Source organism: Mastomys coucha, unplaced genomic scaffold, assembly GCF_008632895.1.
Source record: "Mastomys coucha isolate ucsf_1 unplaced genomic scaffold, UCSF_Mcou_1 pScaffold12, whole genome shotgun sequence".
Classification (NCBI taxonomy): Eukaryota; Metazoa; Chordata; class Mammalia; order Rodentia; family Muridae; genus Mastomys; species Mastomys coucha.
In genome coordinates this window covers 89,283,763-89,297,254 of record NW_022196894.1, presented here as the reverse complement: position 1 = coordinate 89,297,254, position 13,492 = coordinate 89,283,763, and the positions used below count along the sequence as shown (strand labels likewise).

At 45.8% G+C, this 13,492-nt stretch overlaps 1 protein-coding gene across 1 annotated transcript in view; it reads left to right on the top strand.

The window, feature by feature from the left end:
- Tmem50b (transmembrane protein 50B) overlaps positions 1–13,492 on the top strand; it is a 32,016-nt gene that overhangs the window by 7,659 nt on the left and 10,865 nt on the right. Inside the window, exons 2-3 of the mRNA XM_031364394.1 lie at positions 8,116–8,255; positions 11,556–11,668. Coding sequence (XP_031220254.1) covers positions 8,157–8,255; positions 11,556–11,668 — 212 coding nt within the window. The 5' untranslated portion in view covers positions 8,116–8,156. The remainder of the gene's footprint in view (positions 1–8,115; positions 8,256–11,555; positions 11,669–13,492) is intronic.

The following is a 13,492-nucleotide window of genomic DNA, read 5'->3' as shown; positions in this document are numbered from 1 at the left end:
GGGTGGGGGTGGGGGTGAGGGTAGGGGTGTGAGGTAGGTTCAGAAGCCCACACCTTCCCCAGTTAGCTCTCTGCCTCGTGCTTTTGGATCAGATGTAAGCTCTTAGCTACTGCTCCATTGTCATGCCTGCCTGCCTGCTCCCCTACTTGTCACCAAGAGGATCAAGGACTCTAGCCCTCCTCAACTGTGAGTCTCAAATTAAATGCCTTTTTAAATAAGTTGCCTTGATCATGGTGTCTCATCACAACAAATAGAAAAGTAACTGAGATAACCTGTTTCTGCTCTTCTAAGAGTTACAGGCCAGCTGCACCTGAATTTTATGTGGTTTCTGGGGATCCAGACTCAGGTCCTCATGCAGGCCTGAGCCATTGTCCCACTGAGCCACCAGTCCAGTCTTCATTCTCACTTTCTGAGGGAAGTGTTGCCATTACCCAGTTCATGTACCAGAAGACTATAGCTTATGGAGGCTTAAAAATGAAACATTTGCTGGCACATAGTGAGTCCAGGGAGGCAGGAGCAGATACATGAACCTGTCCATCTGCTGTAGTGAGCCTAGGTCAGTGGAAATGCCAGGCTCCTGCTTACAGCCACCTGTCGCAGATAATGCTGTCTTCTGGCTTCCATGGACACTAGCTATACACATGGTTTACAGACAGACATGCAGATAAAACACCATACACGGGGGCTGCCGAGATGGCTCAGTGGTTAAGAGCACTGACTGCTCTTCCAGAGGTCCTGAGTTCAAATCCCAGCAACCACATAGTGGCTCACAACCATCTGTAATGAGATCTGATGCCCTCTTCTGTAATGAGATCGATGCCCTCTTCTGGGGTGCCCCATCTGGCTCATCTCTTCTTGGTTGTAATAGATGCACTCATGAGAGGACAGGCACTTCTCCAATTTCCCTAGCTCTGTGTACTTGTAGTCCCAGCTGTTGGGAACTGCCGCAGCAGGACAGTGTGAGCCCTAGGATTCCTGGGAAGCCTGGATAATACAGCAGATGCTGTCTCTAATGAAGTAGCAGCCAGAGTAACCCTGACGGGTCTGCATAGCTGAGTTGTGGTCTGGTTGATCATGACCCCCAGGGCTGACTCCACAGTCTTACCTGTGCCAAGGAGACTGCTGACTTCAGAGAAGTAGTTTCCAATTCCTTGGGGGAAATGTTTATTTTTTTAAACCTTTGTCTAGAATTTAAGATAATTGAGAAAAGAATGGGCCAGAGTAGACATAATGCACAAACCTGTAATACCAGTACTGGGGACAGGGAGGCAGGGAGAGTTCAAGTTTGACATAAGCCTGGGCTATACATGCCAGCTTGTGTGACCCTGTCTTACAAAACAAGATGAGAAAAGAATAGGTCAGAGAGAAACTGGAGCTCTGCCCTAGGGAGGGCTGCCTGGCTCACAGACCACATTTGTCCTGACACGGTGGGAAGGGTGATGGATCTCTACCAGGCTGCTTTTATAAGGTTGCTAATGCCATTTATGAGGGTCCCACGATCATGGCCTTGTCTAATCCATGGTCATCTATCCATTAATCCTATCAGCTTGGCTGGGAATTGAAGTTTGAATGTTTGAATATTGGGGTACACAAACGTTAGCAGTTTTCTCTACCGTCTCCCATTCTCACATCCAAGGGGATGGACATGTGATGTCCTTTAATACAGGACCCAAGATGCCTTTAAAGCATTGTTTTAAACTGTGCTCAGTAAAGCTTTCAGTAGTTAACTTGGTCTGTTAGTAATGCTACCGAAGATGAGATGAAGCATCTACCCTCCGTTGCTCTTGAAGACTGCCATGGTACTGTGGGCTGTGGATAGATACTTCGAACCTTAGGGCGGCCTGGAGGTGATGCTAATCACCAGTGAGAGGAGCTTTCTGAGTGGGAGAGTTTAAAAAATAGGTTCCCAGCACATTTCCCCCTAAATTCCTGTCTATAAAGGGGGGATTCCAGTGACACCTTCTCCTTCTAGTCTTAAATCCTCACAGTGAATTTAGATAGGCATGAGTCACTGTTAGTTCTCTATCAGTCTGCTAGATTCTTGAGGAAAACAGCTTCAGGGAGAAGGCTTACAACCTGCTGTAGCTGGACCGTCACCTACAGGGACAAGGGAAAAATGGCGTGATGCATGAAAGCTGCTTATGTCTTTGCAGTTGGGATGCAGAGTAGAGACGGGCCAGTTCCTACCCCTCCCAATAATGAACCAAACTGTGAGGGTTTTAGAGTGGGATGCGTTAGCTAATTATAATTTATAAATTAAAAAATGGGCTGCCTTGTTTGGCCTCAGTGGGAGGGGATGCCCCTAGCCTTGTAGAGACTTGAAGTGCTGGAGGTGGGGGAAAGGAGGAGGGTGGGAAGATTTGGGAGGGGGTGACTAGGATGGGGGTGACTCCATCTGCTCAGAGGAGAAAGGGAGGGAGGAGGGTAGAAGGATTTTGGGAGGGGGTGACTAGGATGGGGGCAGTGAGCAGGATGTAAAGTGAGTAAGTTTAAAAAAAAAAGGGCTGGAGAGGGCATCATCAGTGAAGTATCTGTCACAGAAGTGTGAGTTCTTGCAGTCAGATGTCCAGCATCCACAGTGACAGCCAGGTGTGACAGTCTGAGTTTGTAACCCTAACACTGGGAGGGGAGACAGTGGATCCCAAGCTCCCAGCTCAGTGAGGGATCATCTCAGAACACAAGGGTGGAAAGTGACAGGGAGGAAGACAGCCAACAGGGCCCTACACACACACACACACACACACACACACACACACCATATATATACTACATGGAAGCACCCTAGTGATGAGGGTAAGTTTTACTGATCCTTGCCCCTCCGTCCCCCATGCTTCTCCACACAAAAGGCATTATGTACTTATCTGATGGTTCTCAACCTTTCTATGCTTCAGCCCTTTAATATTCCTCATGTTGTGCTGACCCCCAACAAGAAAAGGGCATTCATTGTTACTTCATAACTAATTTTGCTACTGTTGTGAATTGTAGTATAAATACCTGTGTTTTCTGATGGTCTTAGGTGAGCCCTGTGAAAGGATTGTCTGACATCCGCAGGGTGGAGATCCACAGGTTGAGAAGTGCTGCTTTAGAGGCAGGCGGTTTTTGTGCTATGCTCTGGGCAGCACTAACTCAGGGAAGACAGGAAATTGAGGAGCACCACAGTTTCTCCCAAGGTGTGGCTGCATTTGCACTGAGGCCCACTGACAGACTCCTTTCTAGCTGGCTGGTCTCAGTGGTCTTCTGTATGTTTCCACCTGCACGCCCTGAGGTTATTGTCACATTCACACTAAACTCTCTGTGAGCACTCACGGTTTGACCAGTGGTCTCTCACTCAGTGGATGCTCAGCCAGGAAGCCTGACAGCATTCTTACTTGTCGATGTTTTAAACACATATGTTATACACCCTTTTCCTTGGGTTGTCCACTGTGACCCCAGTATCCATCTCATTCTCTTTCTGTTTAACATCATGCAGATGCTCTAAGTCCTTCCCCAACCCCATCCAGTCACTGCCAGAATTACTTCTTTTTTTTTTCCAGTTTCTTTTTTTTAATTTATTTTTTACTAGATATTTTCTTTATTTACATTTCAACCAGAAAAAAGTTACTGACCCTGTCACTTGCAAACCTCTTACAGTTTCCCGTTGCTTAGAGCAAGGATCTGTAAGCTGTAACTGTGGGCAGTGCTGGCTGTTCACCTGGGCTTCTGTTTTAAAGGTTATTTGGGACTAGGGAAGATAGCTTAGGGGTTAAGAACACTTACTACTCTTACAGAGACCTGAGTTCAGTTCCCAGCACCCACATAGTGGCTCACAACTACCTGTAACCCCACTTCTAGGACATCTGATGGTCGTCCCTTCGTACCTCTGTGGGATTCTTCATGCATGTGCACCCTGCATACACTGGGACACATACATGTAAAATAACATTTTAAAAATTGTAAAGCTTTTTTATTTTAAATACAAGTACTTGCAGGCTTATGTTTGTGTACCATGTGTGTGCATGGTGTCTGGGAACAGAGAATGTCAGATCCACTCTACTAGAACTGGAGTTCCAGGTGGTAAATGTCAGTGATAATGAAGTTGAGCTTCCAGTTGAGAGTGCTGGTTCCCATCCAAATGCTTGCCATGCATTCAGGGTCTTGGTGTCTCAGGTCCCTTCTCCTGAGAGGTCTTCAGTTGGCTTCCTCTTTCCAGCCAGTGGAGCCTAGAATCTTTAGTGAGGTCTGTACTAATCTGTGTTGGGACGGAGCTTTTCGCTGCCTTTCTCCACACCTGTCAGCTGTCTTTGTCCCAGTGAACTCTTCCTTTTTGGATACAGTTTCCTTTATCTTTGCACATCCATAATCTCATCTTTTCCATGTTCTTCTGTCCTGAGTCATTATTTCGATGTTCCTCTGTCCTACCCCATGCTTGGCTGTGGTGGTTTAAGCCCAGGAGGGTCACAAATCAGTGTGTGGAAATAACTACAGTTTCTGCTTCTGAATGACTTCCAACAGCCCTATGGGAAATACATTTGATGATGAGTTCTTATGGGGAATGAAGTTCACCTGTAGCCGTCAGGTCTTGTTTCATATTGTAGTGACCTTGCTGATATCTGGCTTCTCTCTGGTTAATATTGAATCTTTGATTAACAATCTGATAACACATCCAGAGGATATCTTGCTCAAAGTGCTAATATTGCTCTCTGTTGTATCAGGTACATGACTTTGGCTGCTTGGTCACCTTGGTATTGTGAGACTTGGTTTTGTACTTTGTTAGGGTGTGCCTGGAAGTCCCAGGGGGTTTACTGCTCCCCTCTGACTTGCTGGAACTGAGCCCCAGTGTTTCCTGTGCAGTGAGCAGCAGCTAGAGTCTCTTCTCCATTCGTTCAACCAGCAGCTGCTTTTCCTGACAGTGTTCGTGGGGTCTCCATATACCAGGCATTCAGGAGTTAGTCAAGGTATTGAAAGCAGTTTACACTGAAGGGTTTGGGGTTATCCCCGTGACTTACTCTTTTCCAAGATTTCCCACCTCAGTGTCTAGCTGACCTGGAATCTCAAACTAGTAAATCCCATGGTTTTCTTGTGTTTCCTAAATTGGGCATGGAGGCTTTGGGGCTGGGGGGGAGGCTGTATAAAAATAGAGTCCAGTTCATTGAACTTTCTTGCTCATAAGGTTGAATCTCACTCAAGTTCTTGCTACTTTGGAAAAGCAATATCCAGTGTTTTGGGTTTTGTTTGTTTTTGAGACAGGTTTCTTGGTAGCCTTAGTTGTCCAGGAATTCAAGGTTACAGTTGGCTGGCCAGCCTCGAACTCAGAGATCCATGTTTCTTTGCCTCCTGACTGCTAGGATTAAAGGCATACACCACTTGTACCCAGCTTCAGTGTTTGTTTGTTTTTTACTTTTTATTGATTCTTTGTAAATTTTACACTGTGCACCCAATCCCATTCATCTCCCGTCCATTGTACTCTCCACCCTTGTGAACTTGCCCCACATGATAACAGATCTCCCTGTGGAAGCTGTAATGTGTGACAGTGTGTCCACACTGCTTTACTTGCAATGAGTCATTGCAAGGCTCTGGCTTCTGTTATACGATCGTTACTAGATCCTCATAGAATCTCTCCATTCCTCTCCTATATATATCCAGTATATCTTCTATATGGAAATCTTGAGGCTTTGGATCTGTATGGCTGGCCCCTTCACATGCTCCAGCAGATCATAGATGGGGTAGATGTTGGGGCCGGCCAACTCAAAGCCCTGAATATGGGCCTGGGTGGTAGCTGAACTGATTAGCTCACCAGCTCTCCCACAACCAAGCTACCAGAGCGAGCTCTCTAACACTGCCCCAGCTAGCTCCCCCAGTGCCGAAGCTGGCAAGGAACAAATCAGGGCCAGCTCACCCGTGCCACACCAACAGGACCCAAGTGAGGTGCAGGGTCCATTCTCCCAAGTGCTATGGCTGGTGAGGGGCAGGACCAGCTCTCTTGCCTGTTATAGGATATGAGGGGGATGGGGAAGGGAGGTATCCACACCACCACACCGTAGACAAACGGTCATGCACACTCCCTGGGAGCCAGAGCTCCACCACGCTATCGTGCTACTGCACAGCTCTACTGTGCTGCCCAGGCGAGGTGCAGAGCTGGCTCTCATGAGTACTACAGCTGGCAGGGGTAGTAGAGACAACTCTACATAGCCCTCAGATATCTGCATGGCTCCAGGTGGCAGTCTAGACCAGGGATGTCCATCTGGCCTCTGTTGGTGACAGACACCTGCTTCTGCAGGCCACAGACTCAGACATGACTGTCACTGGCAGTAGGGCCAGGACCACAGTAGCCCCTGGTGGCATCACTGACTCCTCACATCGGGCTATTCCTCATTACCCTAGAGTCTTGAGTCTCTCCTCTCTTCATTGTTCATGCATCTTTCTGTTTCTCTTTCTGTCCCATCTCTCCTCCACTTACTTGCTCACCTTGGTGGTACCAGGGGCCTCAGGGTGTCTGGGGTCATCGCAGGTATGATCTGCCCACCCAGGGCCATGGAGAGCTGGACTAGGGGTTGTCTTAGACTCACAACTTTTATTCTTATCCTGTTGGTACAGAGATCTTTCTTCCGTGTTTTAAAGTAAGGGTTTTGTTTTGTTGGTTGTCTTTAGAAGTTATAATGGTTCAGAATCTCCTGTTGGGTGTAGTCTTTTTGTTTTTACTTTAGCATAGTATACTATTCTCTTTCATTTATCTATTTATTTTTGTTGTTGTTTGAGATGGTCTTACTATGGACTCCTGGCTGAACTCAGCAATCTGGCTGTGTCTGTCTCCTAAGCAGTGGGATTAAAGTCCTGTGCCCTTGGCCTAGTACATGTACCACCGTGGGCTAGCTTGTATGCTACATTCTTAACCGTTCTTCGTTCCCATGGCTTCTCTCCTTCATTAGCTGTTGCTGTAGATTAACCTCAACACCTAGAGGCTTCAAGTGCCTTTTGTTTTACATAGTAGGTTTTGTGGGTAAAGACTTTGGCAAGGGCCCAGCCAAAATGGTGTCTCTCTGCCCCATCTACCTAGCACCTTACCTGGGAAGGACTCAGAGCATCTTCACTCACACATCTGGCCCTTGAGGAACTCAGCTACGACTACGAGTGCTTTCCTCACAGCATGGTGGCTTTGGAGACTGTCCATGCTCACATGGACAGGCGTTACTGTCTACAGAACCAGGTGGAAGCCGCAGTGCTTACTTAATCTTAGAAATTATGGAGTAGTCCTTCCTCCATTTTGGCTGACCAATCTTTTATTTTATCAAATTCCAGTGGTGGGAGAAATTACAGTATAGTTCTGACTAGACCACCCAAATTCAAGGTTCTCTGAATGAAAGGCATGTCAAAGAATTTACAGATAGCCTTTTTATTTTTGTTTTCGTTTTGTGGTGCCTGTGATCAAAGCAAGCTCTCCTCTCTTCTTGCCTGTTCTCTACCGCTTGCCTACCACCTGTGGATGCAAAAACCTAAATGACCGTTTAAAAAGTGGCAGCTCCCCCTGCTGTCCAAGCACAGTCCTACATACCAATAGGTTTTGGTTTGCCTTTGTGTGTGCGTGGCTGTGGGTGTGGGTGTATTTTTGTTTTGAGATAGGGTCTCAGTATGTAGCCCTGGCTGTCTTGTCAATAGGCACTTTTTGAAATGTAGTTTTTCGTAATTATAGTAAATTAAAAACTTGAGCCCATTCAGAATTAAAATTTTAAGAAAGGAATAAAATGTTTTATTGCTTACTTTATTTTGAGACAGGGTCTCACTATGGAGCCCTGGCTGGTCTACACCTTGAAATGTAAACCAAGCTGGCCTGGAACTCACGGAGATCTGCCTGCTTCTACCTTCCAACTGTTGGAATTAAAAGCATTTGCTGGGGCTGGAGAGGTGGCTCAGTGGTCAAGTAATTATATTGCTCTCCCAAAGGACCCAAGTTTAGTTCCTAGAACCCACATCAGGTGGCAGACCACTGTAGTTCCAGCCTCAAGGGTCATGGGTGTTCTCCTAGCATCTGTGGGCACCTCCTTCCCACTCCCCACACATACTTACATACACATAAATAAAAGTAAATTGTTTTTAGAAAGCATTTGTTTAGGCTGATTATCTTTGTCTTTTGGTTTCTAGAAAGCATTGTTTAATGAGAACTCCATGAGTACAGAGTGAAGATGGCGGGCTTCCTGGATAACTTCCGGTGGCCGGAGTGTGAGTGCATTGACTGGAGCGAGCGCAGGAACACTGTTGCCTCCGTGGTTGCAGGGATCTTGGTAAGGAGATTAATGTACTGGTGATGTCATGACTTTGCATTTGTCTTCGAATTAGTGTCAGTGCCCTTAAATGGTGAACAGCCTTCCAGAGCTGTCTCCCTGCGGTTGAGGATAGGTAATGTTATTATGTAGCTTAGTGGGGCTCAGTCTGTTTGGAGGAGTAGGGTATTGTGTAGTCCAGGCTGGTTTTGTACTTTTTAACCTTCAGTCTCTGCCTCTCAAGTGTCGGGATTACAAGCATTTGATGCTTCGTTTGGTTTTGTGCAGCGCTGGGGGGATTACAAGCATTTGATGCTACATTTGGTTTTGTGCAGCGCTGGGGGTTAATGTGGTCTAAGCAAGGGCTTTACCAGTTGAGCTGCAGTCCCAGCCCCACGTGCTGGGTTTACTTGATTTTGAGAATGACTTAAATTTGGGATCTTTCCTTCAGTTGCAGCACTTACCACAGCCTTTTCAACTCAGTGAAACAATATTTGTAAGTACTTTGTGGTCCTCCCAGCCTCAGAATTAGATGTCACTCAGAGGCACTGTGACTCACTGAAGACAAGGTTATATAGGCAGTAGTAACGCCTCAGGCTTTGTTAGCACTGGTGACACTCTAAGGAACTTTGTGGAGGAAACTCTTATGTTTCATTTTAAGACAGGGTCTTCTGTAGCCCAGGCTGGCCCCAAGCTCACTGTCCTCAGTCTCCTGGGTCACTCTTAACCACTGGGATTGCAGGGTGAACCACTGGGTGGGCTGTTTCCCCTTCTTTCTGTTTGATTTACTAAAATTATTTTTTTATTATGGAAAATATTAAGACTTTAAAAGAAACGAACTGTACCAACACCTCTCACTTGCAGACGGTCATCTAATTTCCTAGCTTTTTTGTTTCAGTTAATTATTTTGAGTCAAGGCCCGCTGAGGTTGAGGGACCCACTTAGCTCCCAATCCTGCCTCTGCTTCCTGAACCCGGATCACAGATGGAACCCACCATACCCAATTTACTTTAGTTTGCTGCTATTGTTGTTTTGTAGATCATGACCTGACCAGTCTTATATTCTGTGGCCATTTTGTCCTGACTGTAAGGCAGAAAAGACTAGTGATTTATTGATTTATTCAGTAGTCTACTTAAAGCTAGCTTGTACAAGCTGGCCGTTTGTCAAGCATGATTTCACTTGCTACCTGGAACAAAGTGACCTGGAACGATAGCTGAAAAAAATGGGTCGTTGACCCTAACAACCCACTGGGTGCCACATATGCTCCTGCAAAATCTCGCTTGCTTGCCTGCCTACCTGCCCACCTGCCCACCTTGTGGCTTTAGAGTATAAAGTGAGAACACAGACTGGACCTGGGATTGAGGCCTTTCTGGAGTTGTCTTGGCTTCCATTCACCCATGACATCCTTCTTCCATCCCATTGGTGTTGGAGTGCTCATTCCAGAAAGACTCTGGCAGCACCTCCACTACAGTTTAAAAACAGGTTTCACCTTTTCTGTTTTCATAATATGCTTTGGAAAAGGGTCTTGTTAGATAGCCTAGGCTGGTCTTGTTAGATAGCCTAGGCTGGTCTCAATTTTTGTTACTTTCTATTTTTTGTTTTTTTGAGACAAGGTTTCTCTGTGTTGCCCTGGGTGTCCTGGAACTCACTCTGTAGACCAGGCTGGCCTCCTGAATTCTGGGACTAAAGGTGTGCACCACTAGCCAGCTGACTGGTCTGAAATATGAGGTCCTCCTGCCTGTACTGTCTAAATGTTAGAATTACAAGCATATACCACCTGGCCTGGATTTCACTCTTCCTCTTTCCCTTCCTTCCTTTTTCTTTCTTTGAAACAGGTCTCACTCTAGCCCTGGCTTACCTAGAACTCAGCCCAAAGCCCAGTGTGGCCTTGAACTACATACAAGGATAGTAGTCAGGAGCCGTCATGTCGTCTCTCCCTTTTCTTTAGCTCTTCTTTCTCTCTCTCTCTCTCTCTCTCCCTCTCTCTCTCTCTTTCAAGATTTATTTATTTATTTTATGTATATAAGTACACTGTAGCTGTACTGATGGCTGTGAGCCATCATGTGGTTGCTGGGAATTTGAATTCAGTACCTCTGCTTGCTTCAGTTAACCCCACTCGCTCCTGCTTAAAGATTTATTTTTTATTATGTCTACTACACTTTAACTGTCTTCAGACACACCAGAAGAGGGCATCAGATCCTATTACAGATGGTTGTGAGCCATCATGTGGTTGCTGGGATTTGAACTCAGGATCTTTGAAGAGCAATCAGTGCTCTTAACTGCTGAGCCATCTCTCCAGCCCACTTTAGCTCTTTCTTATCACGTGTATTTATTTTTGTGTGTGTGTGTGTGTGCACTTTAGTACATGTATGTAGGTCAGAGGACTTTGAGGACTGGTTCTCTCCTTCTACCGTGTGCATCCCCTGGGTGGGCTTGGCCCAGAGGCATGTTTACCTGCTGAGCCATCTGGCCACTCCCTTTTCTTTTTTCTGTTTTACACAAGATTTCATATATCCTGGGCTGACTTTGAACTTGCTGTGTGGCCAAGAATGACTTTGTGTTACTTTGCCTAGCTCATGCAGTGTCAGGGATTAGACCACGGGCCTCATGATTGTACAAGCTCTGCCAGTTAGCTGTGTCCTGGGCAGGCTAGCTCTCTAGGGCATTGATTGCTCTGTGACTTTGCTTTTTTATTAAGCAGTTTCCAGGTTTATCTATTATTTTTCTTAGTAAAGGAGGTTGGAGGCTTTTCATATATATTTAAAATGAATTTTGAGCTCTCTAAACATTAAGATTATATAAGTCTCTTATTTCTGTCAGTTTAGGAAAGGGTTCTTACACCCTGTCGTTAATGTTTTAGCACCTGTCTGTTTAGGTGTGGTCAGCTTGGTTGACACGGAAAGCTTATGTTTTATATACCCCATCCAGTACATAAATTACATAAGCTGTAACAATCTCAGGTCTTTATAATTTGGGAGCTGTGACAACTAGCTGCTGGTAAGTTAGCAACTGAGCATGCTCTGTGAGGCGGAAGTGCCGTAGGGCTCTTCAGAGAGAAGGCTGCAGGGAGCGCTGGTCAGGAGGCTGCTGCTCTGGTCCTGATGGTGGAGGGAGGAGCCGAGCCAGCCGCAAGTGAACGCACCTCAGATTGACAGGGCACTTCTCATCATGACTTATGCAGAAGGGCATCAAGGATCCGAGTTCTTATAGGCTGTCGTCCAAAACACAGGAGCAGAAGTCCTGGTCTCATTTGTGCAGGGGGCAGTAGGCCATTGAGGAGCATATACTGTGAGTTTCATCCTGCCATCTTGGGCTCTGCAGTTTTTTACAGGCTGGTGGATAATGATTGACGCGGCGGTGGTGTATCCTAAGCCTGAGCAGCTGAACCACGCTTTCCACACGTGCGGTGTGTTTTCCACACTGGCTTTCTTCATGTAAGTGTGATGTGATTCTCAATTCAGTATTGCCTTTTCAAAAAATAGTCCTCTTTAACCTTTAATTTTTTTTTAAACAACTTCTAAACTTTATTGATGGACTCATCTTAACATGATGAATTTATTTCCCGTTTTTTTTTTTTTTTTTTTTTTTTTTTTTTTTTTTTGGTTTTACAAAACAGGGTTTCTCTGTGTAGCCCTGGCTGTCCTGGATCTCACTCTGTAGACCAGGCTGGCTTTGAACTCAGAAATCCACCTGCCTCTGCCTCCCAAGTGCTGGGATTAAAAGCGTGCCCTACCACTGCCCTGCTTATTTCCCTTTCATTAAAAGTCTTTTTAATGAATTTTAAGTGCACAAAATTAAAAAAAGAAAGAAAGAAAGAAAGAAAGAAAGTTAAAAGACACCCATAAAACCTTAAAGGGATGTAATCGAGAGAAAGGGAACTCGACTGACTTCCTCTGCCACAGTCTGTCTTCTGTCCAGCATGAGCAGAGCTCCAGGGAAAGAGCGCCAGTGCCCAGAGAAAGCTGAGCCCCGAGAGCAGGCGGGCTCCATGGGCCCAAGTCCTGCTGACGTTTGCTGTTGTCCATGCTGCCAAGAAAGAAAAGGTGTCATGGGGTGGAAGAGATGGCTCCGTGCCATTGATTGCTCTTACAGGAGACCCCAGATTCAATTCCTGAGCATTCAAGAAGCAGCTCATAACTGTCTGGAACTCCAGTTTAGGGAATCTGATGCCCTCTTCTGGTCTCCACAGGCATCAGGCACGCATGTGGTGCACATATTTGAACAAAACACTCTCCCACAAGAAAGAAAGAAAGAAAGAAAGAGAGAGAGAGAGAGAGAGAGAGAGAGAGAGAGAGAGAGAGAGAGAGAGAGAGAGAGAGAGAGAGAGAGAGAGAGAGAGAGAGAGAGGAAGAAAGAGAGGGAGGGAGGGAAGAAGAAAGAGAGAGGGAGGGAGGGAGGGAGGGAGGAAGGAAGGAAGAAAGGAAGAAAGAAAGAGGGGAAAGTCTACTTTTGGAAAAGAAAAGTAAAATTCTGAACTACAAGGAGAAATGGTACATGATTCTCTTACAGCTGCTAGAAAGTCGTGACTAAATTCTATACTCATTCTTAGTTATATAAAAGAAAGACTCTTGGGATGGCAAGATGGCTCAGCAGGGGATGGGGCTTGCTGCACAAGCCTGGAGCTCCGAGTTTGTTTCTCAGAACTTACTTAATGGTGGAAGGAGAGAGACTACTCCACAAAGTTCTTTTCTGACTGCCCCAGGAACAGAAAGTTACATGCACATATACACATGTGCACACTCAATGGTATGTGTCCAAGACACAGATACATATTCATACATACACAAACACGCAGACATGCACGAATGCTCATGCTTACATACAAAAAATTTTAAAACCAAAACAACCTTTCATTTTTTGAGACAGTGACTCATTATGTAGCTCTGGCTGTCCTGAAACTTGCTATGTAGACCAAGCTTTCCTCGAACTCAGAGATCCACGGGCTGGGATTAAAGGAGTGTCCCATCACACCTGGCCTAACAGTTTTGTTTTATTTATGTGTTTATTTATTAATTCACTTATTTTGAGATAGGGTCTCTCTATGTTGCCCTACTAGAACTTGCTATATAAACCAGAAAGTTTATATTATGAAAGGTAAGACTGCTTACTGTCCATTCAAACTGCAAGTAAGCACGTCTTCTATTGGCACATCTTGCTCCCTCCCTCCTCCCCTCTCCCTCTCCCCTCTCCTCCCCTCTCCCTTTCCCCTCTCCTTCCCTCTCCCTCTCCCCTCTCCCTCCCTCTCCCTTTCCCCCTCT